General features: G+C 40.2%; 1 protein-coding gene across 4 annotated transcripts in view; it reads right to left on the bottom strand.

The window, feature by feature from the left end:
* Nucleotides 1-3,980: 3,980 nt before the first annotated feature.
* The window catches only part of FNIP2 (folliculin interacting protein 2), a 52,372-nt gene continuing 28,616 nt past the window's right edge, over nt 3,981-27,736 (bottom strand). For all 4 annotated transcript variants that reach the window (XM_040601189.1, XM_040601179.1, XM_040601170.1 and 1 more), the window contains 11 exons: nt 26,531-26,602; nt 25,783-25,912; nt 21,703-21,904; nt 21,033-21,121; nt 20,029-20,175; nt 19,727-19,896; nt 15,109-16,426; nt 14,251-14,407; nt 12,887-13,087; nt 9,129-9,244; nt 3,981-7,849 (listed from right to left, as the gene is read on the bottom strand). In XM_040601189.1, the coding sequence (XP_040457123.1) occupies nt 7,771-7,849; nt 9,129-9,244; nt 12,887-13,087; nt 14,251-14,407; nt 15,109-16,426; nt 19,727-19,896; nt 20,029-20,175; nt 21,033-21,121; nt 21,703-21,904; nt 25,783-25,912; nt 26,531-26,602 (2,681 nt within the window). In that variant the 3' untranslated portion in view covers nt 3,981-7,770. The remainder of the gene's footprint in view (nt 7,850-9,128; nt 9,245-12,886; nt 13,088-14,250; nt 14,408-15,108; nt 16,427-19,726; nt 19,897-20,028; nt 20,176-21,032; nt 21,122-21,702; nt 21,905-25,782; nt 25,913-26,530; nt 26,603-27,736) is intronic.

Here is a 27,736-nt window from a genome sequence, read left to right as displayed (position 1 = left end):
TAGAGATTAACTAGTAAGATAAGGCCCTTAGCAGCAACATAGTTCAAACATCACAAGGCTCAGGATAGGAAGCCTTCTGACGATGAGAACAGTTCTTGATTTACCAGCTTCCTTGCCTATGAAGAGCGCAGGCACCCACACCTGGGACACCACCAGGTCTTCTTCAGAGCTTAATTCAAGTATACAGTAATGCACAGCTACTCCTCCAGCTGCTGCCACTAGCCAATGAATTACCTACGACACTCAGAATTTATTTGGCAACGTTACAAATGGGCTTTGCGTCTTTTGCTTTGGGTGTTTACCTGCTACTGAGCGCCAGGAGAGAGGGCTGCGTGCCGGGGGGAGAACATGGCACACTGAAACCGGGGGCAGCGGCCTGCCCGCAGGGCGTAGCCACGGCTAAGTTGAACACAAATGGTTTAAATACCAGAGGCCTGACAAACTCACTTGAAATATTGGTGGCTAAGGTATGTCCCCGTGCCGATGTGGGTCAGGTCACCCCCAGGGGACAGGGAGGGGGCCCTGCTCAACCAGCCCCTGGGTTCAGTCACGGCAGGGACGTCAGGCCCTTACACCAGACCGTCAGAAGTGCAGTTATGGCAAACAGCGGGGCAAAGGGAAAACTCGGCACTAACTCCATTTTTGGTTTATGCTCCCGCCTACAGTCTGCTCCGAACGTTCCTGAACAGTGGCGTCACCATGCAGGGCCAGGCTAGCTGGGGACTGGGGCAGCCGCGGAGGCTGCAACGCTTCGGGCTCCCAGGCACCTCTGCTTCCCAAACCACCAGGAGAGGTGCGTTCGCCCCGTTAGAAACAAACCTGAAGAATTCCAGCGCCTGCACCGTAACTGTAGTGCCCCTACCCAGGGCACGAAGACCTGAGAGTTTGGAAACGTGATTTTTAATTTCACATTGCTCATAGTGCAGCCTTTTCAAGGTCAAAAAGTTGCATGTCCTAAGGAATCAAAAGTAGTTCAAGAAAAAATGCTCAAACTCCCTACATTTTTCAAAGCTAAAGTGAACAATTTTAGAAGATTTGTCCATCTAAGGCTAGCAGAGCCTGTGCAGATCTTAGGAAAAAAAAAAAGATGATACAATACTGTAGAAAATGAAAACATTTACATGACAGTCTGTGCAGAAAAGAGGAGAACACACACACACAGACCCACCCTCATTTTGCCTAGGGAAAAAGAGATGAGGTAGTTAAATAAAGCTAAAATAGCAAAGGACCTAATTGAAACAGTTTTGTTATGTACAGGGTTGGAACTCAATCCAATCAAAGGGAAAACACTTTTGCAAGCCAAATATCCCAGCCCTTGACCCCACGGCACTCATATCGGGCAGCAGAACCGCTGCCTCGGAAGATCTCAAGCAGCCCCCAGTATTGCTCCATATTTCCACATCCACAAACATTTCTCTGCCCGTAGGAGTGGGAGCTTTCCTCCTTGGTGGGAAATTCCTTCCTCAGGGTAGCTTTCTCTCTCTCAAACACCATTTTGTCAGACCACAGCAGAATCTCTCCTGTCGCTCCAAGTGGAAGAAATCCAGTTCACGAGGTCGTATTTAAGTGCTTCACTGTCACTCCTAAGCCCTTCAGCCTTGTGTTGACCTTTAGGATTTCGATACAAAATGCTGCTCTACTTGTACTGCTTAAACTGTTTTAGCTTTGGGATTGTGCCAGACAGACAACTGACGGCAACTATTATAAGAGTAATTTTCCAGCATGTGGATTACTAGCATGTGGCCACTTAAGCTAATTTTATATAGGATCAGAAGCCTTACAGGTCACAGTCTCATGGTTTGCCACTCAACCGCATGTCCAATAGGGCCCAAATCCTGTCTCGTATGTCCAGTCATGCCCCCTTCAGCCAAATACTACAGAAAACCAAAGAATATGGTGCACGGATAATTAACAGAAAGCTTTGCTATGTTATACGACTTTCTCATTTAGAAAAGGAGGGAGAAAGACCGGCAGAATTTTGGCACAAGGCTTGCTTGCTTTGGGGTATGGTTCAGGTTTCCTTGTGCCTGCTGTAGCCTTGAACTCTTTGTTATGAATAAGGAGAATCTCTTCATCAGTTCTGTGATGCTCCTTGCCATTTACGTGAGAGGGAAAATGGTTAAATCTGTTGCTTACCATTAGTGTTCATGTTGTTTCAAGTCATGTCTTCTGAACAAATAATGGAATTTGCAGAGTTTGAGAGTTTTTCAAATCTAGGTATTATTTTCTCTTTTGCAGCTGTCAGTTCTAGAAGTTCCTCGGCAGCCCTCTCAGCCATACCATGCAAGTATTTATTAATACAGGTCTCCAACCCTTCCCACCGCTTGGCTGTTCTACACACGTGCATCTCCCTCTTGCTAACCTGCCACAGTCCCAGTCACCCAAGTTCTGAAGGAGACTAGCTAAGTCCCTTTAGTCCAAAGTTAAACCACTTGACATGACCAACAGCTTAACTACAAATTTTCAAAAGCAGGGAAGTCAGAGCAGAGGAGCTTCATGGAGTCTTGGGAAGCCCAGGTTCCTGCCCCGCACAAACTGCAGAGACACTCTAATGGTCCACAGCTATCAAAGACAGAAGCTGGAGCCATCTCAGTCCTTTGCTTTCTTGTTCCTAGCTAAGAGGTCTCATCTCTTCCCTTGCCTTTACGCTGGCACTTACTGGAGCCAAATTCAACTCAGCAGACAATCACCAGCAGCTTTTTTTTTTTTTTTCCTGCAAACACACTGCACCTGGCTATGAGTGTTTCAATGAGCAACAGCACAAGCCACAGAGCACAAGCCACTTGCAGGTGCAGCTGTAGTACAACAGGAGCAAAGCCCAAACAGGGCAGTGGGGTCTCCCCTTGTTACAGCAGTTAGCTATTGTTTCAAGCCTTCTCATGAAAGCACAGGCTTGGAAAGAGGCAGGCAGCTACACAATTTAGCAAGAATAGAGCTGGAGTGAGGTTACAGACAGTACTGTCATTTGTTTTGACACTAAAAAAAAAAGCTTCCATTCTCATAAACACCCAATCTGATCAACCTCTGTAAGAGGTCACTGTGCAGGAGTACTAAAAGAAGCACCAATATCACAGGAGTCATAGCAGACACACAACAGACTTTTCTTCTTATTTCAAGCGTGCACACAAGCATTTAGCACCTTTAAGCATGAGAAAATAAGTACATTTATCTCCAAATACTCCAGAGCAGCTACACCAGAAAGCTAGAAGCTGTATTCAAAGTACTGTGAAAAGTCCTTGATGCCAAAGTCCCTGGACTTCTGTTTTATCTCCAACCCTTGTTAGCCTGACCAACAAGCAAACATCAAACATTTCTGTCTACTGGTAAGAAGTACTTAGAGCCTACAAATCAGACTATAGCTCAGACACGTTCAAAGATGTTCAGCATAATTACAGTTGATCACTTCTCCATTATTTTGTAAATAAGGACTTTCCAGTAAGCTGCAGAATACCAAATAGAAATTCAGGTCATGGAGAGTTTGACACAAATTGAAGACCTCTTTATTTTAAACTATTCATGTCAAGCCCATTAACCAATTCATAATATAGTAGACACAGGGTGTCACTCATTCCTGTTGGGTTGAGTAATTTTAAAATTGGGTATGTTATGTAATAGTGACACATTTTTCAGACAGCTCTTTTCATATGCATTTGAGCTAAATGCCAGCCACACAGGTGTGTGGAACCTCTGCAGGAGAGAGGTATTTCGACAGTCAGTGTCTTCACTTTTTTATTTTTTACAGTTAGTTTTCACACTATAAGAGCACTTGTTTACATAAGTGGGGTAAAGCTTCCAAAAAAGCCTTCAAGATAGTGTTCAATCAGGTTGGAAATTTCGTGAAGCTCTCTCATTAAGACACTTCTTGGACAGTTACTTACTCCCCTAATGGTTTATAGAATGTCCATGCGCTATTAGATCTCAGCTACAAGAACAGCTATTTCAGAAGTCTTAAAAAAAGAAGATACCAAATACCACTTACATTCATTTCAGAAAGTTTATTGCACCAAATGCCGCAAAGAAATAGACCAAAATGATAGTGTACATAAAAAAACTATAAGAAAAAAACTCATGTAGTTTGACATTGGTATTCAGTCATTCCTAAAAAAGCCTATGCTCTCCAAACATGCAATAGCAACACACATTTTTTTTTCTACTATGGAAAACCTGCTATGTACGTCAAATTAGCCCACCTGACCTAAATAAAATAAAAGTCTAGAGTATATTCAGCAGTTCAGACTCAACTTTGATTTGGGTCTTGTTAACTGAAGTAGAAGTTATACTTGAGGGATAAGCGATCATTTTGTGTAAACTTTATATACAAAAGATCAAAAGATTGGTCTGTCTGAAAAGGGTTTTGACTTTAAGAGTAAAGATGTATATAGTAGGGAGTGGGGAAGATCAATCTGTAACTCCGGAGGATGCCACTAGAAACGTGAATTACAGAATCAAATGTTTGTTTCTTTTGGGCAGAAGAAAGGTGTATGTACTAGTTCAGAGAGTACCTACTTAAATTAAAATGTTTAGAACTTGGTATTTGGGGGTGGGTGGGTGGGTAAAGAATTCATACAGATTAAATAATACAATTTCGCAGTTCATTCCTCCCCTCTGCATATGAAGGTTTAGTCTTGCCTGAAAAAAGCGTACATTCCTTAAATTGCACTGTGTAAACTGCATTTATGTGGGATTTTGGAAAAGACTGTGCACTCCCACTTAACCAAGAAAGTATGTATTTAAGTTTACAAAAATCTACATAATACTGATAAAAACAACTTTGGAATATTTGAAAATTAAGCTACATTATCAATTTTAAACACATCTGTACATTCATATCACTTTTCATCCTATTAAAATAAAACAGTAACATGCCCTAAAGATGTCTAACAACACATCTGTAAATACTTACTGCCCTGTCATGCCACACTAATTTACACAAACAGCAAGATGCTACCAAAAACAAATTAAAGACTTGGAGTCAAAAAAAGCCCTAGAAGGTGGAATCCTGTTAACTGAGGTAGTACATTTGGTGGAGGGGAAAATACATATTGAACTTTCTTTAGACTAAAGCCTTTTAAAGGTAATAAACAGCTTTCATATTGGATTTTCTTTCCCCCAAACCCAGAACTGTCAGAACTGGATAGTTCATCATGTAATTTCTGAAGAGCAGCAAAATGTTAGAGAAAGCAGCAAGAACTATAAAGTTTTAGCCTGGGCTGAAGAAAATCCAAGTGCTTTTGACCATCAGCTCACACACCACCCATAGGTTAAATTTGATGTCTGGCCAAACAGCAGATTATTAAGATTTTTTTTTTTTTAATAGCTCATGTAATAAAATCTGGTGTTACTGATCACGGCGTTAGCTTTGAAATCACTGAATGTTGGCTGACCTTTGACTTTCTTAGTACACTATGATAACAAAAATGTATTTCTACGTTAGCACATATTTCTTTGAAGAATTGTCAAGAGTCTGTGCAGATAAAAGCCCAAGTAACACTTTAAGAAAACTGGAACTGACTTTTAATGAGCTCAGCTACTATTTAAGATTGGTAAGAAATAGAGAAAGTACATGAAGACTTCTATATACACCCAGGGAAGCAGTTTCATAGTCTTATACATGCACGCGCAACGTTCTCCATCACAGGGGTAGTTTAGGACTATGTGACTTGCTCTACAGTTCTTACTTAGTCTTAACCTTGTGGAACAGAGAGTGGTATCTGCCAACAGCTAGATGCAGAGGTAAGTTTACTTTCCAGCAGCTAGAAGGATTCACAAACCAAAGACAAGAAAAGTTTGCTTAACTATAAGCAGTAGGAGAAAACCCTGAACCATAGAAAGAATTTAGCCTTTTTAGGCAGACTATTAGGGACAAGTATGAAAATGTGATAAAAGAAACATCTGGAATGTCAGGTCAGAAACACAGCATATAAGAAACAGCTTTAGAAGCGTTGTATCAGAATATTAATTATCCCTCCACTTGGAAACAACCTCTCCTCACAGTAGGTCAGTCTACCTGTTACCCTCAAAAAGCAACACAAGGTTAATCAAGACCCCTATGACATTTAAACAGCTTACAATATGCGCATTTCATTATCTCAAATCATTTAAAGTTTACTGTAGAAAAGTCCAAACATCAAGGTAGTAGGAAATAAAAACACTTCTAATAAAAGCATGTGCCTTCAGTGTTAAAAATCTGTAATCACCAACAGGGAGAACTCACAACCGGTGACCAGGAGTTTCTTATTAGAATTCGCTATTCCCAAGCTATTGTGTTGCTAGCAATTTGTTTGCAAGCTGACAGTTTCAGACACCTTATTCATGCTGGCTCACAACAGAACAGTCCAACATTGAGTTTTCCATTTCTTTAAGAATGTTTGTTTTGATCCTTTGTTCTCTCCTCAGTCTGGTCCATAGTTTCACATCCAGCTTAACAGTGCTTTATGCAAAAAAGTTTGGTTTTTTTTACATTCATGTTATCAACCACATGAAAACAGTAAAATACAAAATTTTATTTTCATTTATAGAAACAGAGAAGGCCAGTATCAGCTAGTGGAGTAGTTTCTGGTCTCAGAGTAGTTAACCTATTAAGGAAAGGCACCCAGATGATAGTTCAAGATTTCTGAAGAATCAAAAAGGGTAACTGCAAACATTCATAGTAATACCAAATATTGGGGTTTGCCCCCTACGTTTTGTTTTACTCCAAACAATGGTCCTCTTTTATTCCTACTTAGAGTGACAACTAGTAGCTGGGAAAAGGTGGTAACTAACACTTTTGACTAAAGGTTTGGTGGGGGTTGGTTGTTGCCTTTTATTTCCCCAGTGAGATTGTCTTCAGTTGCTGCCAAGCGCTCGGTGTCAGTGCGCACAGACATGCGCTAACAGCACTGGGATCGTACAGAAGTTTGTCAAACTCTTACTCCTTGGAGATAGCAATACTTGATGACACCAAGACACGGGTTTAGTTCCCAGGACTACAGTCATACAGAAACTTGAGAGTTATTAAAGTTGCATCAGCAACAAATGTAAACTTGTAGCAGAAACTCCATAAGGCTTTCCCACAAAATCCCTATCTCAGAAGTCCATTCCATTCTGGCCATGGGCTCATTTGAATGCCTCCTCATTAAAACAGAAGCAGCCACAGCTTTCTTAACTTCTTGCCCTTAAAGGGAAAAGTCACATCACCTCATACACACCTCTATTCCCACAAAACATTTGGCTGCTGAATCCAGGTTCCTTGTTCTGAGCCCATCACTTCCACTACATAAAATCACACATATGCTCCACAAGAAAAATCATGTCCCATCTAATACACTTGTGTATAGGAATGCTATATACATAGTTTACAGCTCCTCCTCCTTCCCAGTAAAGAAACATGCACCACACCACACAAGTGTAGTATTACAAAATCCATTCTAAAATCCATTCTAACCCACTTGTTCTTTTAAACTGTTACTTCATGGTTTTGAGCAGCGTTTTGGATGGCAGCTCCTGGTCTGCCACATAGTGTTAACCTTTGTCCTTTGAGTAATAACAAAATGCAAGATGCAGTCATTTTCTTAAGTCAGAAGTGAGATTGTATGAAAAACCTGAATGCCTTTTACGTTATGTAAACTGAAGTCCTCCGACAAAACATCCGGATGAAATCAGAATCAGAAGGTGGTAGAACGTACAGTCATCACCTGCTTTCCTCTTTACCAGTGTTTGGCACCTCTGTTCTTCATTCAACATTCCCGTTCCCTTTATTTTACTTTAAGGGAATGACTATCCTGAGATTTTTTATAAGAGTATTTGAGCAACATATGGGGAATGAGTACTTGCTATAGCAGCCAACAAAGGCAAGTCATTGGATTCAATCCTAGAAATTAAAAAAAAAAAAAAAGACAGACTTTAAAATATAGTCACCTTCACAAAAGAAGAGAAACAAGAAGATATTTTTCATCCACTTTAAAGAAACTGGAAGTGTCTTGCTATAACTGAGTTCATTGTTTAATTATTATTTATTGCTATTACTGACAACATACCAGTAAAGGTAAGTAAAAGTGTTTGAAACTAGGAAGTATGCTACCATTTAAGCCAAAAGATAGCAGTATTACATTTTGTGGTGTATAATATTTTGTGGTTTAAATAAAAAATTTTATTTATTTGCCCAGCCATAAGTCTTAGCTTGTAGTCTTGCCAGTCTGTAGGCACCAATAAGCTCAGTTTAAGAAAGTACTAAATGTCAGCTTATGGAAAACTGCATTTCGTGTTTTGAATATAACTCAGTTCACCATATAGTAGTGCTTTCTTAGCAAAAATGACCAAAAGCTGTAATTATTAATTATGCAATAACAGTATCAAGAACATCTCTCAAATGCAACAATCCGTTTCCAAACATTTCCAAACGTAAAGCTGCTCTGAGGCCAGAACACGTGTGTATATGCACACACACACAGAAAAGTGCCTGTTTCAGGGTTTCACTATTTACAACTACATTTCTCAGTATGAAATCTTGGAACAGTTTGGATACAGATAAATTAAGTTTTACCTACAGTGCTAAAAATCATCTTGGGAACCAGAACTGTTTAGGTTGGAAAAGACCCTTAAGATCATACAGTCCAACTGTTAAAAATGTGTATTTCCTTCTTCCCCCCTCCCCCTCTTCTGCTGTCAGCAGGTGCATCCCTGAAGGTTGTACACCAGTCAAGTACTATTATTAGAAGACAGCTGCCAAACAGGACACCTGCTTTTTGAGAACTCCTTTTTGTTCGAGATACAACTGCACCACCTAACGTTCCAAAAATTCTCAAGTATTTGTTGGGATGAAGTTTTCATTAAGGAGAGCAAGACAGAAAGAGTGCATAGGAATGCACGGAGAACCTCCTAATGACCAAAATCCAAACCTTCTTCATTCAGAAGATATAAGAATGACAAGTAATTTGTTCTTCCTGTAGAAATGTGCCGCCTCCTGATTTTCAGATGGCTCAGTAGAACCCATTTTTACACTTTATTAAGTACACGAAAGAAGAGAGTGCTGAATATGAAGAAGCAAGCACGTCATTGTGGGAACAAGATGTCAACATTCAGAAACTGCAAAGGAAGATAAACTGCCTCAAATTTGGCCATTGGTTAAAACAGATACCTGCAATACTCACCCCAATACAATTCCTAGTTCTTTTACATGCACTCTTGTATGTCCTCGCAGATACTCTGAAAGCATTTTGCTTTTGAGATACATCTCTTGTAGTCTATCCTCAAGATGCATTATGCACTGTAAATACAGACCAAAAACCTCAGAACAGCTTTAGCAATCGCATGCAAGTTTTACAGAAATGCAAGCACATCATTTTAGTTTTTATCTTAGCTAGAGCATCTTTCAAATTAAATCTCTGCTCTAAAATCCAGAAGAGGCAGTTTGCTTCGTTACAGCTGTACTAGCAACATCGAACAGCTTACACTACTCCCTCGAAGGGGAACCCCCTGGTAGGACTGGGGCATTCCAGCCTTCCTGGGCAGCAAGTTTGTTGCACTTACTGCATGTGCATTTTCCACTCAAGTCAGCCACAGCGTTTCTGCTGACTCTAGATGTTTTAACCAGGTTCAAAGACACCAAAGACATCTTACTACGGATCAAACCAGAATACTTGGATCAAGATGTCTTGGTCAGTACCATTTTTTCTGAAAGACTCAGTTTAGATAATAGCTTCTAAAATTAGTACTCTAGCTCTAGAACTCTGCCATTCAAGAAACTAAGAATCAAGAAGTGGAAGACACCATTATCTTCATCATCATAAAAATTATAGCTCTTTTTTTCCACTGCTTTACTGTATAAGCTAGTTACAAATCCCTTTTAGGCATTTGTTTTTATTAATCCTAGGCACTTCCAGTTTAAAATTGCTTAAGCATTTGACACTGCTTGCCAAAAGGTAATAGTTCAAGTTGAAACACCAGTTTAATCACTCCCCTTTTCTTTCAGCAGCAGCATGCTAGAAATGCAAATTATTTTTAAATATGTCATATGATGCATGGTAATTTCTCATACACCAACTGCAGGAGAGCAGGTGAACCTTTGTTTCAAAGGGAGAGGGTTTATTTTGGTAAGACAAGACCAGTAGGTAGGATGTCTTATCAGGTATTTTGTTCTAGGACAAAAGGTATATTCAATTTGTCATATTCCTTCTTTCCACTGGGATGGCCACTTCAAAAAAAAAAAGTTAAATTAGTTCAGCTCTCCAAACTCCAGGAGATGAAAGCAGGGAGTGCATGTAGAACCTCACATTATCAACTGCACAGTCACCCAGCAGAGACAGCAATTACAAACAGTACCTGCAAACAGCTTCAGGCCATCGCCCAATGTACTTAAGTTGAATGGAAACCATAACTATTAGAAAAAAGATCCTGTGAAACCAGTTTTGTCAATTAAAAAATGAGGAAAAAAAGGACAAATGTTTATAGGTAGCCTACCATGTATTTTTCTGATGTTTGGGAGCAAGATGATTTTTAATGATTCTCTGAGCTTATACCGGGTCTTATTCATGGAAGATCAAGAGGCATTTTAAAAAGCATCCAACATAGTACTAGAATAACATCACTGCCACCAGTGGAGGAAAGGCAAAAGCTTTCTGAGAGCAATTTGGATCTATTTGCTTCAGGCAAGTTTTCACTCAAGTTGTTATAACCCTTCTGATTCTAGGCACGAGGGAAACACGATTTTTCTGTTACCGGTAGCCCTAATGCAACAGCTTATGAGCAGATCTGCAGTGGTTCAGGGCAGCATGCAGCTGATCCACAAAGCAGCAATTCAATATATCTAAATTCCAGTACTTGTGCTAATATATAATGGATTATTTTTGTAGTTGTGAGGCAGCAAGTAAGGAAGAATGCCACTAGAAGAGATTTCTCTCTAAAAAAGATTCTTTACTTAATATTATCTACTCATGAATGCCCATAAAGACATTTTCCATAAGCTTGCTACATCGATCCATTTTATTCAAAATGTGCACAGCTTTGGGTTTTTTAATGTTAGCTTCCTCCACAGCTTCTCTCATTGACTAAATGGGGGGTGGCAGTGGTGGTGGTGTAAGTCAAGTCACTTCTAAAAATAGAAGAGTAGCTTAAAATGAGTTTAAAGGTGCTGTTAAAACTTTTGATGTATTGCTGATATGCAGCAGTTGCTATCATCCCTTCCCTCTCACCCTGGCACACTGCAAAGCCCTCTGCGGTATGGCTACCAGTCTGAAGTGCCACAACAAAGACAACACCACTCGCCTTTCATTTGGTCCAAAGTTGGGTTTTGTGGTTTTTTTTTTTTACTCATTTTCTCATTTTACTCAATTTACTCATCTGAACAGTAACTGCATGTAAAGAAACGTGCACTCCTAAAGGAAACTTCAAACATGCTGCATTAAGCTCCTCTCCGATCAATATTAGTATGTACGTTTTTGCCAAAGTTTAGATCAATAGAATCAGTACAACAAAAAAGTCACACTTCTTCCCCTAGAGTTTAGTGGAACACTTCACTTCCACACACTGATGGCTCTGCTTTAGCAAAGAGCTGTAAAATCCACCAACAGAAGGATCAAAGTATCTCTAACATTTATGATTGAAAATTTACAAGCTACTAGCACTGTCACTTCAGTGTTCCTTTTTGTGAGAAAAAGGAAATAAAAAAAACGCCTGAAAAACATTCTAGCACCAAACCCCTCCCACACCACACAAAGCATACAGAAATGGCATACACAAACCTCAAGACAACACTGGGAAGAGCACCTCAGCTGCAGAACCAGCTATTCAGTTAAAAAATGCCCACATTTGAAGGTATTACTGTGCAAATGTTAGGATATAATTTTAACCAAAGTTGCCTATTTTCTGATGCTCAAAAGAAAGCAGAGACAACATTTACAACATGTATTTTGCCTAGCACTTAACTTCAAAAACTTAAGTGTATTCGGTATCAATAATTTTATCCAAAGCAATGCCAACTAATACTATTTACAGCTGTTAGTGTTTAGCTCTATCTTCCTCTTCCATCTGCTAGCGCAGCCGTTACACAGGCTTCCTGCAAAGTTTCTCGATGTTTTCTGCTGAAGGACAGACCAATTCTGTTAATTGAGAAAGGGGTGACTCCTGAAAAAAGCGTCCCATCTCCCCTCACCTACAATTCTGTACTAAAAACTATTATAATTACCACTGTTAGACTTGTGGGTAATACTGCTGTAATCAGCAAACCCATTATTGGTGATTTGCTCTGATGAATTCCACTCCTACCGCGGACAGGGAAGGATGCTGTGGGACAGGGAGTATGCAATACGACAAAGTAACCCCCCCTGCCCCAAGGGTTAGCAGCTTTCAGCCTCCTCCCAGCCATCCTAGGGGGGCAGCAGCACGGCTATCCAAGACAGCACTTGCTGACAGGGTTGGCTAAAATATGTCTATAACAAGTAAACACACAAGCACAATTATTTGGGGAGGCGAGAGAAGCGGCATCCACTGCATGGGGTGGGAGAGAAAGCCCAAGAACAGAAAGCTGTATGCTAGAAACAGGCTTGGGGAGATAGGCGCTTCAACAACAAACAGTAGAGGAGTGTGGAAATTATATAAACAAAATAAATAAAAGCCAGATTTAAGAATCCTAACTGTAAACAGATGAGGACCATGCTAAAATTGCCTAAAGAACTTGTTTTGGCCTATGTACTTCGGAATAGTTAACTTTGATCTATTAGATGTAAGTCACAGATGCAACAGGATACTGTTTTAGGACCGTACCATGCATTCTTTTAAGTACGTTGTCCCAGCTCTGCATTATTACAGGCGTTTGTTTATTGGTATAGCAACATGGCATACAAACCTCTGCACTTGCTACCTAAGCTAAACAATTTTCATTAGCTTCAATCTTCAGTAAAGAAATACTTACAAAGTCAGCTGGGATGTTGAGTTTGTAAAGCTGTAAAATAGACTGCAATAAACTGGATACTTGACTTGAAACCAAAACATCCTTGCCTAGCTTCATATTGTCCATCATCTTCCTCTGGCTTGTAGCTACTTGTACGTTCCATTTATCTGTGTCTGCAATAATGCAGACTGCTTCTGCTATGGGCTCATCTAGCACTGGATGCTGCAACAGATAGAAAGTTACAAACATGACGTGGCACTTCCAGATACATTTCTACAATTTAGTTTGAGGTTCTACTTTTATTCACACTGAAGCAGGGAACAAGAAAGTGATCCAATCAATGTTTTTGTCCACTAGGAAGCCAAAGGCATCTCAAATATTACAAGGAATACCAACTTCAGTGACAGTTCATATGCAGTCACACCGTGTAAGTCTTAACTGCCAATCTGATCAAGGCATTTAATTTTAAGTAGTGCTTCAAAATCACTATTCCAATAATTCTTTTCTCCAGGTATTCCATCTTTCCTGAAAAGGTGAGTTTCTTCCAAAAAGAAGTAATGAAAACTTAAAAGAGTAATAATGATACCGATCCAGTGATGGTGAAAGTATATTTAATGTTTCAGAGATACGTGTGGGACTTCACTATGAGAATCGAGGTAGGGTATGCATGAAGAGACAGCATTGCATTAGATCCATCTGATGATGTTTAAAGAAGTTATACACACATCACTGTTTTGGATAGCACATGAACTCATTCCATCAGGATGATTCTTAATTACTTTCAAGGTGTTAATTACTAGATAAACATTTAAAATTGCATACTAAGGTCACACAGTTACTTTAGTGAAAGGTTATAAATGAATTCTATAATTTACAAGTACCTCGAGCAAGAACACGGCACAGTCCTTACCTATAAACAATTACTTTCTGTAGTCAGTCATTTCTGCTACAGTCTAGTGTAACATCAGCCTCCACAAGACTTCATCTCCCTTGCAATGGATGCCACTAAGTGGCAAAATAAGATGTTTCAACTTTCATATCATTTTTGTGAAATCTAGGTAACTCTGTCTGCTATTGTGGCTGAAAAAAGAGAAGCAGTTTGCAGCTTGAAGTTGCCAACAATTTTCTTTGTGTTTGCCTTCGAAGATAAGCCTTAAGAGAGTATGAAAGAAAGCACACACGAGAAGGCAGGAGCAAGTAAATTCTTGCGTGAACTGGCTCTGCACACAATGAATTCAGGGCTTACACCTTTCAAGAAGGAACACACGTCAGGTGTGGCTGTTAAGAACAATCACATAGAACAAAACCTACTCAAAGGACCTGCTTCTGTAGATGTCAGTGATATCACAACTCCTACTGTAACTCAGAACGGTTCTTTAACTCACATGCATTGCATGAAGTAGGTCTGCTAGTAGACACTGCCTAAGTTTCTCATCATTATTTATTCCATGCAGCACTAGATCAGGTATATACGTATGACAGTAACCACCTAGAAGTGATCTTCCAAAGTTTTTCACACACTGACTGCTGATTGTACTTGACCTGAAATACAAGAAATACAAAGCAGGTAAGATTCTTGCTTGACAAACTGCGTTCAGATTTTACCTGAATGCAAAAACTGGTTTATCACCCCTGCTTCTACTGCAAGTAACAATCAACAATTGTACTCAACATACAGTAAACAGGCAACTTTACATGTATTAGAGCTTCTGGTACATATGAGCTCCCTATTCTGCAGCTAACAGATTTGCTGAATTTGAGCTTTCTCCAACGCAGCCGAAGTAGTAAACTCTTTCCACCTACCTTAAGCATCAGCAGGCTCCACATGCACCAGCTGTAAAGCTCAAAAGTCTTCCAACAGGGTGCCCTTATTTATTTCAAATCTGTTTTGATTTGCCAAGTATGTCAAATCTAAACAGTTACCAGTTTAAGCAAAATTTTGCTTGTCCTCAGAAGTTCTGTCTACATTAAACATTGCAGGTGGTTATAAGAGTTTGTTCATTCTCTATTAGACATTTGAAGAACACTTTTGTCACAAAGCTTCACTACCTAAATCTGCTCTGTCTTGTTTTCTTTTTGCCAAGCCTGTTTACAAGAACCCTAACCACACCAGTGTCTGTTACAGATTGGTTTGCAAGGAATTTAGTCAAGATCCCAGAGGATTTCCCACTTTAAACACTGAAACTTCTCTAAAGTAGCAACAGCTTTTGACTCGCATTTAGTTCTAAATTAAACTTCTTTACCTTGGTAAAGGAAGTTCCACTTCTGCAAACTCTTCCAGTCTTTTGCTGACGTTATCGTGATGCACTTCATCAGGGATACAACAATCACCTTCTTCATCGCTGGCTCCAAGAGCACTGTCTGAACTCTCGTTCCTTGGAATGTCCCCTTCAGCTCTGAAGGGGGTTTTCCTTCCAGCATCCCCATAGGGGACATCTTCAGCACCTACTTTAGGGGAATCCTGTTTGATAGCAGAACCTACTTCTATGCAGCCAGGGGAACAGTTCTCCAGATTGCCAGAGCATAAAGTTCTAGTTTCTTTCAGTCTTGGCAATTTTACAGTTTCTATATTATCTGTGGGTAAAACTGGTTCACTAGATACCATGTTCGCTAAGTTTGTTTCAGTTCCTTTACTTTCTGTATGTTGGTTAAGTATACCCTCCTTCCCCTCACGAGGTGGGATTTGTGCGTAACAAACATTATGTTTACTGAAGTGTATAAAGGCAGCTTCAGAACTTTCCTTTCGATTCTGGGAAGCATCCACAGCCAGATTTGTGGGACTTGAGGCACAATGTATCACCTCTGGATTTTTTTTTAATGCCTTCAGATTTTCTTCCATTTCCCTTCTATGAGTTTCTAAGTCTGACTCTGGTGACGCAGAGCTTCCAATCTGAAAGGTGACCTTTTCCAAGTGTGAACTCCTGTGGCCAGACCTTTCAGGACAAGGTAACGCAGATGACCTACTAGACAACTGCTTTTCCACTCTTCTCTCATTCTGGTTCTTGTTTTTCTTCATATCCATTAAATCCTCCAATTTAGATGGCTCTTCAAAGTGGTAGGATACGATTCCTGTATCAGTGACTGTTCTTTTCCTCCCATCAGCTGCTCCTTTATGGAAACTGCTAGTTAGACAATCAACAGACATTTCAGAGTTCTGACTGGCCTTTCCTATTGCTTCCCTCTTTTCTTTTGAGGAGGCTGGGATAGCACGAGTGCTTTCTGGGTCATGTACCCACTCTGCAATACCACTGTTCTTACTTCCATCATTCTTTGGAGGTAGGATTGGAGGCACAAGAGCAGGCTCATTTTTAACAGTGACAACCACATAATCAGACTCCTCTACCTCTCCCTTTTCCAGTGCAGTTGTGATCTTGCTTCCATTTAGCACCTGCTCTCCTTCCCCAGCCTTCTCACTCCATGTCAGCTGATTTTCCTGCAGCTCAGAGCACCGAATGAAATAAGTTAGAACATAGAGCAAGCGCTGCACCAACTCCTTGCGTTTCCCAACAATAACAGTTCGAGTCAATCTAACTGGAGAGCCTATGGCACCGTAGAGATCGCCTATACAGGAAAACAAAAATTTCACATGCTTATGTTTGGTTGCAATAAAAGCTATACCGTTTAAATTCAACACATTTTGAAAGAGCATTTACTATGGACATAAATCAGACAGCTAATTTCTTTCACAGTAAGTTCATAAGAATTTAAAACAAAGAACAATAAAACAAGTCCCTTAGCACTTCTTATACCTGGCTTTTGTCCAGAAGGGTTTTGGGAGGGATTAGCTGCCATTGCTCCATTTCTTTCTGTTCAAAGCCACTAAGGTTTTTATTTACACTATGCTTATAAGATACTATCACTTGGAAATTGACACAACAGGGTGTGAAGAGGAATACAGATCAAGCTAAACTCTGAAGCCAGGTACAGTTTTTTTTCTACTCATGTTCTTTCACAAAGTTATTCTGTTTTATTGCAGTCACTTTTTCTGTTAAACACAGGAATTTTCATACAGATAAAATCTGAATTAGATTTTTCAGGATTACGTTATGAAAAGAAGCAAAAAAGGATTCAATATTAGCTTAATAAATAAGGTTCTGAAAAAAGAGGCATGTAAGTACCTTACGTGCACGGCATGTGTACTTCTGTGTACTTGGAATCAACCTTGCTAACATGGCAGGGGATGGCGGAGAACTAGAAAATACATTCACTACTTAAAATACAACTGTAATATGAAAGGTAGGTACTACAACAATCTGAATCCCCGCCAGGAACTCCTTCATGATGAATGAGCTAGCAAATAAGAACTGCTTTTTGAACAGAACTAGTGCCATACATATCCTACTTTCAACGTATTTGTTTGGGAGAGTGGTAACTATCTTCCAGCTGCCTATAATCCTCCATCAGCTGAAGGGTTTCTACTCCAGAAGTCCTGGGAGAAGCAAGCGTAGATAGATAGCCAGTACAGGAACATTCACATGCTCTGTCAAATCAAGATGGGTTAACTCAAGAAATGTCAATTACCAGCCTAACTTCACCCAGCTGTCTTCACCTAACATCCATTAGAAGCACCCACTAAATTGTCTCTGCCTAACCAAACTCTGGCAGACAACACCAGCAGATGGAGGACAACCACCAAAAGCTCAATTTTGTTTAGCCACTGTAAGTGTTCACCTTGAAAGCAGGCTTCCCTGCCTTGAGGCTTCACCAGCTACCTGTTAACCTACCAGACTGCTTTAGATGCCAAGTCTTTGCTTGGCTGCTCAAATGTTCTGGACCAAGTTTGCTACCAGGATTTTGTTTTAGACCTCAAGAAGCAACACTAAATTAAAGTCAGGATCAGACCTCCAAGAAGGTTTTTACTAAGGGCAAGGGGACCGCTGGTTTCAACATGAGCAGACTAAAACAGGACACACCCACGAACAAAACAACACATTTATGTTCTGTATGTCAAAGAGGAGGCTGGGCATAAAAGGAATAAGGCTCCTGACTCCATTCCTGCAAAGCAAAGATCAATGAGACAGTAATTCCACTGCTCTCACTGTCTCCCCTGCCAAGGTCTGCCATCTCCCACGATGCCAGTGATGCGCTGCAGAGGCTGCTGTGTGGTAGCATCAACACCCTTGCAACTAGCCCCAGAGCCTAACATGCCAGCAAATTCATTCCTCAGTAACGGAAAATGGGCTTCCAATTACTACGCTGGAATCAACCTCAATGCCCGCTGGGCCACAAGGACTAGCAGTTTGGAAAGAAAAGTAAAGAGAGATCTTCCCATTTCGAGTTGAGCACAGTTGCTATGGAAATCAGATTCAGACTTCATGTTCATTTGCACAATTGACTTTATATAAACCCACTATTAATAAGACAGCACAAAAAGTCAAAATTGTGGTCTTCAAAACATGCTAATGCCTACTGTTAAGACCATTAGATTGAAGCTGATGCTTAAGAGACAGCATTATGTCTTCCTGACAGTAGTACTTACAGTTATATCAGTATGTAATCCTAATTGATACATAATGTGCAATGAAAACATAGGTCTGAAGGTGGAGAGACAGGTACGTCAAAATCACTCCCGTGATAAAAAGTAATTCCCATTTTATATTCCCCGTCCCCCATCTTTTTAAAGAAGGAAACCAGCAGAGGGCAACATCTCACTTTCATTACTAGTTACTGCGAACACCTAATAATGGCTTTGTAAGAACAAGACAAAACTAGAAAGCATTTTGAGTTCAGGCACCCAGACCTTGGCTAGGCCAATGCTGGTAGCAACATACGGCCTGGGAAGGCGAGAAGAGAAACAGATTCTTGACTAGTCACCAGTGGTGACTCCTGGGAGCGACCACAAGAGCTACTGCTGACACTACGCCTCCAGCCCAGCTGGTTTTTATAACCCCAGGCCTGGCTCCATCCTCAACACCCTGAGCAAGCTTGCATTTTCCCCTCCGAGCCTAATCCACTACTCCTTTGCATAACATTTTAAAAGACATCCTGAAACAGGAAACACTCCTACTACAACTACACAGCCATTGTTTCGCATCAGTTTCACAAAGACTGCCAAGAACAACAAACATAATTAGCAAGAAACACAACCAGTAGCATGGTGTAAAAACATTGCTTTAGTGTGCATGTGCGTTACTTTACATGGCAATACAGTGTATCAGTTAAGGCCAATCTGATGTCAGACTCACAGCTGCTGCCAAGAGGAGGAGGAGGAATTTTCAAGAATTTACCACTGGCAGCGTTATTCTCCCAGCTCTCACTCACCTACTCCTTTGACATGCAGTTATTTAATCCCCTGTATCAAGATAACTTAAAAGCTGTAAGATATTTGTCAGAGAACAGCCTGAGGAGCTGGGCATAGAATAAAAATTTGGCCCAAGCCCACTCACATAACTGTGCATGAATGGAAGTGCCAGACTTCTACTCTGTTGCCCTGGTGTCTGTCCTAGCTCCGTGAGAAAGGTAAAAGGAGACAGCCAAGGCAGTTGCAACTACAAAGGGCCTCCAGGGCTCAGAGAACCCCCCTCAATCCAGTCTGCTCCCCTCTTATACTTCCTAAACTGCTTAGATCATACACAGCACTTGCACAGGCTCAGTACTTCTATACCAAGTTATTTAATCAGACAGTTTAACAGAGGAGAACAACAAGGCATCAAGGAAAAAAGCAGAGTACTCGGGCTATGCAAACAGGCCTCCAAATGCTCCATTTAAGCAGGCCCAGACACCTGTTGGTAGCTCTGCACAGCTGGCAGCAAGGTACATCAGCAAATGTGATCTGGATCACAAGCAGCTCTTAGGTAAGAGGAGTGGGTGCAGAAAGGTGCCCGATATAGAGAAATCTGAAGCTTCTCATTTCCTACTGACCAAGCTGTGCCCAGAGAGGGTTGTATGGATGGGATTTTGCCAGCATGTTCACAGACTGTGATGTACGCTTCTCGGAGAAGGCCTTTATGGGAGGATGGTCGACCGGCATTACTGTTGGGACCCAAGCCAGATGATACGTCAGCACTGCTGTTAACAAAGCAGCAAAGAATCTAGGAAAAAGAATATGACCAAAGTAACACCAGCAAAAAAATATTCCATTAAGTGCTTTAACATATCCATGTGTACTGGGAAGCGCACAATCTTTTTTTTTTTTAAGAAAAAAGGGGCAGAGGGAAGCTTACTGATTTTTGTTGATCTGTTCTATCAGAAATGTAAATTCTTTAAGAAAACGCTGGCATAGTTGGTTCTTTTCCAGGGTGCTGGACATCATATTAAGCCACACAGGCTCTGCAATCCTTGGAACAGAATATAGGTTCCAGATGGTAACTCTGCTCAAAGAAAATTCCCAGAAAGCAAGTGTTAACGTGCACATTTCAATCTTGCAAATACAAGTAGCCCCTTTCCTCTTCTATTGTCCACTGATTTTTATTTACTTTTTGTAAGATCTAGGATACTAAGCAAACTAGAAGAATTTTTACTCTTCCAGTAATTACTGGTAGTTACTAGTGTCCCAGAACACTAGTCTGTTCAGTTCAGACTACCACTAACAGTGTCCACGTATCAACTAAGTATTTGTCTTCCCTTTCTTGCATTCCCCTGTGTACTTGTATTCAGAGAAACGATTCAGAAATAATTTTGAGGGGGGACAGAACACATTCTGTTCATTACAGTGATCCAATTCCACATTCCAGACATTGCAGAAACTCCATCCCACTAAAGCCTTATCTTTCTCCTGGATTGCTTTTCTCTGCTTCTGGCCATTCCTTCCTCTCTCAGGTACCAAAAAGAGCTTTTGACAGCAACTTTGTCAGTTACACTGCTCAGCATCTATAGCTCGGAGTGGACAACTCCATCTGCCTCGATACAACAATCAATCCACCCATCTGCACAGGCATCAGCAGAAGCCAACTCTTGATGAGATCTTAAAGACTTCAGCTGACAGTCCCAGGTACAGGCGAGTGCAACAGAAGTACTTTCATTCTCATTCTGAAAATGGCTGAGCTGGGTTTGCTAGAAGTTTTCTAAGAACAGTTACCAAATACCCAACACAGAAAATTCACTCACACTAACTCCAAGACTGGCTAAATTACAAGACCCTGCATTCAGCTGCTTATAACTGGAAGTGACAAATTTTAGAGGGGCATGAGAAGAGCTCTCCTTGTAATTCAGAATTCCATCAACTCACCTGAATTCTCCCAGGGCATCCATGACACGGCTGATATAAACCTGCACTCTTTGGCTGGATTCTGCTATTTTTCTACATGAGATCATGGCCTTGATTAAGAGTTAAAGACACAAAACAGCTTCTTAAAGGATTCACATTCTTCATCTTTTTAAGCTTCATTAACATGTCAAAATTAAGATCTAGCCCCAGTGCTATACAGCCACTCAGGACAGCAACAGCTGCCAACCTCCCTCCACCTCACGACAGACCAATCCCTACGGCTGGACATGGGGAGAGAAGAGAACATTTTTGAGGAAGTAAGGGGAAGACAGCAACAAACATGTTGTGTGTCTCTTTCAGTGACTGCATGAAAGGATAGAATACCATCATTTCCACAGTCTCCAGGGAGTCAAGAAAACCTCATAGTGAAATATGGTAAGAAGGAAAGAAAAAGAAAACACACCCATAGCATAAAACTCTCTATTCTTATTCCGATTAGAAAAGAAACCACACCTCTTTTTCAGTAAATGCTAAATTCCTACACTGGGCTCAGGCTCAAAACTACATGTGTAAGGAGGGAGGGAAGCTTGAAACCACACATCTTCTCCCACTCTTCATCTATCAGATTCTAGAATACTTCATTCTGTTTGACATTTATTTTTCCACATTAAACCAAACTAGTATTCTGTACCTTTTCTATTGCATATTTCAGCTTGTTCATGTGAGATTCAAAAAGAGGAAAGTGAGAGAAAAAGAAATCCTGGAAGTTTCTCTGTGCTTCTTCTTTTTCAGGCAGAGAAAAGATTATGCTGATCGCAATTTTTTTCCTTCGAACCATTGCAGGATTGGAGCTGCAGCTTTCATCAGCCATGCTAAACATTTCTTCAGTGGACCTGCAAGATAGATTTATTAGGACAGTTACCTACGTACCGAGAGGTAATTTGTCTTCTGTCCCTACATCTCTAAGTAGTAAAAGGTAATTCATTCTCAGGTCTCCTTTGACTAACTATGTAAGACTTTGCTGTCACCTGACTGAGCAGAGGACACCCAACATTTTAATAGATAAGACCTATGTTTGCTCAGATAGGAGGGAGGCAATCCTCAAAGAGGCCAGCTCCTAAAGTGGTGTGAACACTTTCCTCTGGAACAGAGCTGCTACAAAACCTCTCCTTCTGGATTTACCTTTAAGGGAGATAAAGAAAAGGGAATGGAGACACACAACACAAATCATCAGCAAAAAAAGGCTAAAGGTAACTTTAAAGCTATGAACTGCACCCAGCAGCCAAGCTCCTGCCTAGCTTCTCAGCAGTATGTCTGTGATGCTCCTCAGTCTGTGCTGCTGCTCATGAGGGAAGTTGGGAAACATGCGACCTATACTGTTCCAGCACCTTAAGAGGGATGTTTTAAGGCACTTAACCATGCAAAACAAAGCTTTCTATTTTAACTGTAGACAAGACGTCACCACTTAGTAATTACCGTGTAAACACAAACGTAACACCTACAAACACCTACATGTGTGATTAGCTCAAAGCTGGATATACTACAGTTTTAAATGCTTTGTTTTCCACTAAAAAAGAAGAAAAAAACCAAAACAGTGGGTTTTTTTACAGCCATTATTATTTCCCCAAGTTCTGATATTCACTCGATAGCTCTGCCAACAGTTATACCACTTTTCAGTATGACACATGGGTTGATACTGAGGTCAGTACTGCTCAATATCTTCACTACCAGCTTGGCCTGTGAAGCAAAACACACCTTCAGTGTAGTCTGTAGATGATGGCAAATGGGGGGAGAATGGTCAATACCCTGGAGGGCACTGTCCAGAGAGCTTGTGGAAGCCCCATCCTTGGAGATTTTCAAGACTGAATTAGACAAGTTCCACAGCAACCTGATCTAAATTCCAAGTTAGTCCTTTGCACAGGCAACCAATTTGGATGATATCCAAAAGTCTCAGCCCAGTATAATTTTTTCTGTAATTATACAAAAGGGTGGCAATCCCCTCACCCTGTTCCTCCATAAAAGCTTGCATTGCTAGATATTCATGTTGCTGGATTTACAGAACTTTTTTTTTTTGCTTATATCAACTTAAATGATTAATTATTTTGCTAGATCAATTTAACTAAAAAAAATCTTTAAAAAGTATATCCATCAATGAGTAAAATAGCATGGTCAAAATGCCTTTTGGAAGGAACTTTCGTTGAGCAATGGCTTTTAATCCACTAAGAAGTTACAGGGGGGAAAGGGTAAGAGACAAGAAGCCATTAGAACACAAATGGAGACATTTAGAGCAGCAGCTCATATAGAAATAGCTCGGGTTTGGAGTTTTTTTGTAAGTTAAGACTGCAGTATTGATATGGAGAAATAGTGTGAAATAGGGACAATGGACATCGATTGTGATTGTGTATGTCTGCTCAAGGAATGTGGGTATGGTGACTGGTCATGGGTGCGGTGTCTGGTCACATAGGCACACAGCTTTGAGGAGACACCTGCCCTTCTTCCTCTAACAAAGGGGCTATTTATAAAAAGGATGAGAAAAGGATGAGAGACATTTCAATGTTATCTAGAGGAAGGGAGTGCTAAGTCTCCTTTGCTGGAGAAGTTCAGATGGTCACAAGGACATGAATCACCTACAAACCTGCAAGACCACCACATTCCAGGCAGGGACTGATAAGCTAAATTAACATACGAAGCGAGAGTAATTGGGTTTAGGTAACGAATATGTATAGGCGTTAATTGAATATTCATTTGTTTTATTGTATAAATGTGAGATGGTTCGTCACTTCGGGCATGCACGCTTGTGGAGGAGCGATCCCCCGTGCATCTGCGCGCAATAAACATACCTACTTTATAACTTTCGAGTTATAGAGTCTAATTCCATACGTCAGTATCAGTCAGCGGTAATTAAAAGCTTGAAGGATTTTCCTGTCAGAATTATCTTGAAATAGGTCCTGTGGCATTTACAGACCACTATGAAGCAATTCACAAGAGGAAAGACTGAACGCTAAACATTAATTCTAAGTTCATTCTAAAATTAAGTGGTTTACAGTTTAATTGGTTTGACAAAGTTAAGTATACAAAAGTTTCTCATCATAGAGGTACGAGTCCAGGAATACAGGAACACATACACACTAAAACTCCAGCAAAAAAAGCTTGTGGGAAACCAGAGTTCAAGACAAAAACATAACCTTATTTAAACTTCAGGAACTTGCATGCAGACACAGAAATTCCAAAGAAGGTTGGGAAAGGATGGTCAGTCAGCATCTAAAACGTCACAAGCTTTTGTGCTGCTTCCCAGGAACAAAAATTGAAGAATTTAGGTCTGGGAGAGAAGTCTTTTCAAAGCTGCTAATCTAGCTTGCCTGCCAATTGACTACATGGAGTTCCAGCTAGACATCTCATTTTCTTTGAGCTATTGGCCTAAAACACCAGTCACAGAAACCGTAGAATCTTGGCTGTACAAACTGAAGTGCAAACTCTGCTGCCACTGCAGTGACAGAAGCCTACTGTTTCTCCAGTGAGTAATCAGGAAACAAGTATCTGAAGAGGCTTTTTGGCTTAGAAAGACCTCCAATTCAAGAGTAGTCACAGTGGAAATAACAACGTCCTGTTTAAAGTATCTTTCCCCAGCATTGATTCTCCAATGCAGAAGAAACACAATCTACACCCTACAGCAAACAAGCAGCCCAAAAAAGGTTACTCTTCTAAACAATTTGTTACTTTCATAACGTTTTCAGGAAACTTTTTAGTGAAACTGGCTACTTCTTGAACTGGGCTGAATTTATTTACCCTAAATGTTTTAACTCATTTAAGAAACGAAAAAGTACTTCAATTTACTGAAAGCAAAATGTTTACTAGCTTATTCTCAACTGAAAGCATGATTTAGAAAGCATGACTACTACACTAGCAACACTGCACAATTCATCATGTTAAAAATAATTCAGTAAGAATATCCAGGAAAAAGCTTCAAGTGCTGAGACACTAGGAAAAGTAGTGTTTTCAGAGATGTTTGGGGTTTGTACTTTTTACAGGCCATAGCTTTTAAGCTTCTCTTAACTTAAAGCAGCGAAGAGGGAGAAGGACCAAACAGCAGGATTTTCTTGTAGCTCTCCACTAAATCCATGCTGTCTCTGGGTGCACGTGGATGGGTACATATGAGCAGATAATCAAGAACCATTTGCTATTTTGCAACTGACAAGGGAAGAATTTGCTTATTAGGTATGAAAGGTCTGCTGCATTCCATGCTTTGTTATGTCACCGAGCTACAAAAGCTAGTAAAATTCCAAAGCAGACCCCAAGCTTTTTGATCACAGCTTTTTTTTTTTTCCTTCCTGTTTTGGCAGAAGTCACATCAGGAACATCCTGTACCAGCCAAGACAGTCATCATGGGCTATTACTCCAAAATTTCAATAACTGCTCAGTAGTCAGAATTCATCATAGTAAAATGTAATTATGGCAGCAGTGCTGTTACAGTCCCTTTCATCTCAACAGGATGCTCTGCTCCTTCAGAAAGTTTAATTTGCTTTACAGAACGTGGCTTCAGACACAGCCTATACATTCAATAAAAGTATGTACATTTCAATTCAAGCCTTGCAGCTCATACTTAGCCAAAACTTGATCTTTCTTCATATTGGCAATCTTAGGTAACATGCACAGAGTTTAGACTGAACTGAGAGCATTTAAAGAACAAATCCTGTTATTAAAGAGGCTTAAACTCTATTTAGCTTAAATTACTGCCAAACAGCTCTTGTAAGAAGGAAGCTGTTGCACTCACCACCTTGGAATAATTCCATTCTCTAAACTGGTTGTCTGACTTCGGAGCCAGCGACGTTGGTAGCTGCTAGAAGACGACGCTGAAGAGCTTGGAGATGGAAAAGGAGTGACCAGAAGACTGCTCAGAGATGCTATCAAGAAAGCAAGAAACCCAACATACACTGAATTACAAAGAGTGCTGGTTAAATATTTCTCTTCATACTTTTAACTGGGAACAAACTCCCACAAATATTGCTCATGCTTGCTGATCTTTTTCACATAACTCCCTTGCAACAGAAAAGACAATTATTTTAAATAAATCTTGCTGTCTGAGGACAGTCTTTTCTCACAAAGTCAGAGATCTTCTCTACTAGAACATACTACTAAAAGTCTTACTCTCATTAAAAGTATTCTGTCCTAAGAGGTGTTGCCCTCCCATTACAACAGACAGATCTCTTGGTCTCCTGGACTCCTTTTCCTATTCAGTGCTAAACCGTTTTCTCTTCCCTTGCTTTAGTAAAGGCTCCAGTCAGTTCTTTCTCGATATTATAGATTGGTTAAGAACCCAGAAAATGATGGCTGTAAACAATGAATATCATTACATAATCTTGCATAAAAGGCTTGAGGCAAAAGTAGAAGGAAAACCACTCAGCAGATCCAAAAAATTTTGGGTTTAATGGTCGTGAGGTACCTGTACTTCAGGAGAATCACTGCACCAAAGAATTGTAATGTAATTACAAAAGCAGGCAAACAAGATGGACAGCAGATACCTGACCGAGCAATGCCACTGTCTCTGTCCTCATTTTGTCCTCTGCTAGGCATATCAACAGGCGTGCTGTGCGCTAAAACAAACACATCGGATCAATAGAAAGCATTACATAACTCATCACACTATTTCTCAGCATTTCAAAAAATGTTTTAAGTTTAAAGGTCACAAAACAGCAAAGTTACATCCTGTACTGTTTGTTACTCCAAATAAGCAGTATGGTGTGAGCAGAGGTGGCAGCCAACAGTACTCCACACCGAGTACCATGTTACTACAGTAAGTTGGTTGTTTGCCCCAACCGAAAAACATGTCTAAGAAGCTTAAGAATATGAATACAGTCTACATTATCAGAAATCAGATATGCTTTGAAAATGAGAGCTGGTAGTGGCCCCGTCTGTCACTCTTGACATTTTTTTTGTGCATGCAAGATTGTCGTTTTACACAGGTCAGCATCACAATGAAATAGACAAATAGAGGTCCATTAAGCTTCTGATTCACTCCCCAAGCAAAGACTTACTATCCATAGAGCTTCACAGTAAGAAAAATTCAGCCTATGTCATATTACATTGAAGTGTTAGTAGTGCAGAGTCACTCAAATTGTAGAGCATGCAAGATTTGCAAAGGCTGTGAAGAAACTGCAATGGTATTCCAGTTCACATTTTTGCAATTAACAGAATTAATCAGGCCTAAGATCTACCCACCTGCATGGGTCATCAATATGCCTGTAAAAGCAGACTACATAGTTTAAAGTTTTTCTTTAACAATATCCATTTCTTTAATTTTCAAAAACCTTAAAGTCTCCCAGACAGCTCAAGAATTAATTTTGAATGTCTGTCATTAAAAAAAAGTAGCAAGAGGTAAGAGAAGAAAGAGCTGTACACCAGCAAGACACCTGCACACTAGCAAGAAACCAACTAATAAGCCAGAAAACATAATTTCTCTAAGAAACATAAGGGCTCATTTATTATTAAAAACACTGCATAAACATCTTTAAATTTTAAACACAGGAACTGGAAAAGAAATGTGGACAAGTAGCAATTAATTTAGCTATTTTTTTGGAAGAAAGATTTTTAAGTGTAAGCCAGATATATCTTGTCACTATTTTAGCCCCTTCTGTTTCTAGAGTAATTATGTACGCCCTGCGAGGATTCAGAAGGAGCTGGATTTGTGTGTGCATATGGATGGTCACACTGTGGCTGGCATTCCACAC

The sequence above is a fragment of the Falco naumanni genome, chromosome 1, assembly GCF_017639655.2.
Source record: "Falco naumanni isolate bFalNau1 chromosome 1, bFalNau1.pat, whole genome shotgun sequence".
NCBI classification, from domain to species: Eukaryota; Metazoa; Chordata; class Aves; order Falconiformes; family Falconidae; genus Falco; species Falco naumanni.
Note: the sequence above shows the minus strand (reverse complement) of the source record. Positions and strands in the feature narration are given on the sequence as shown.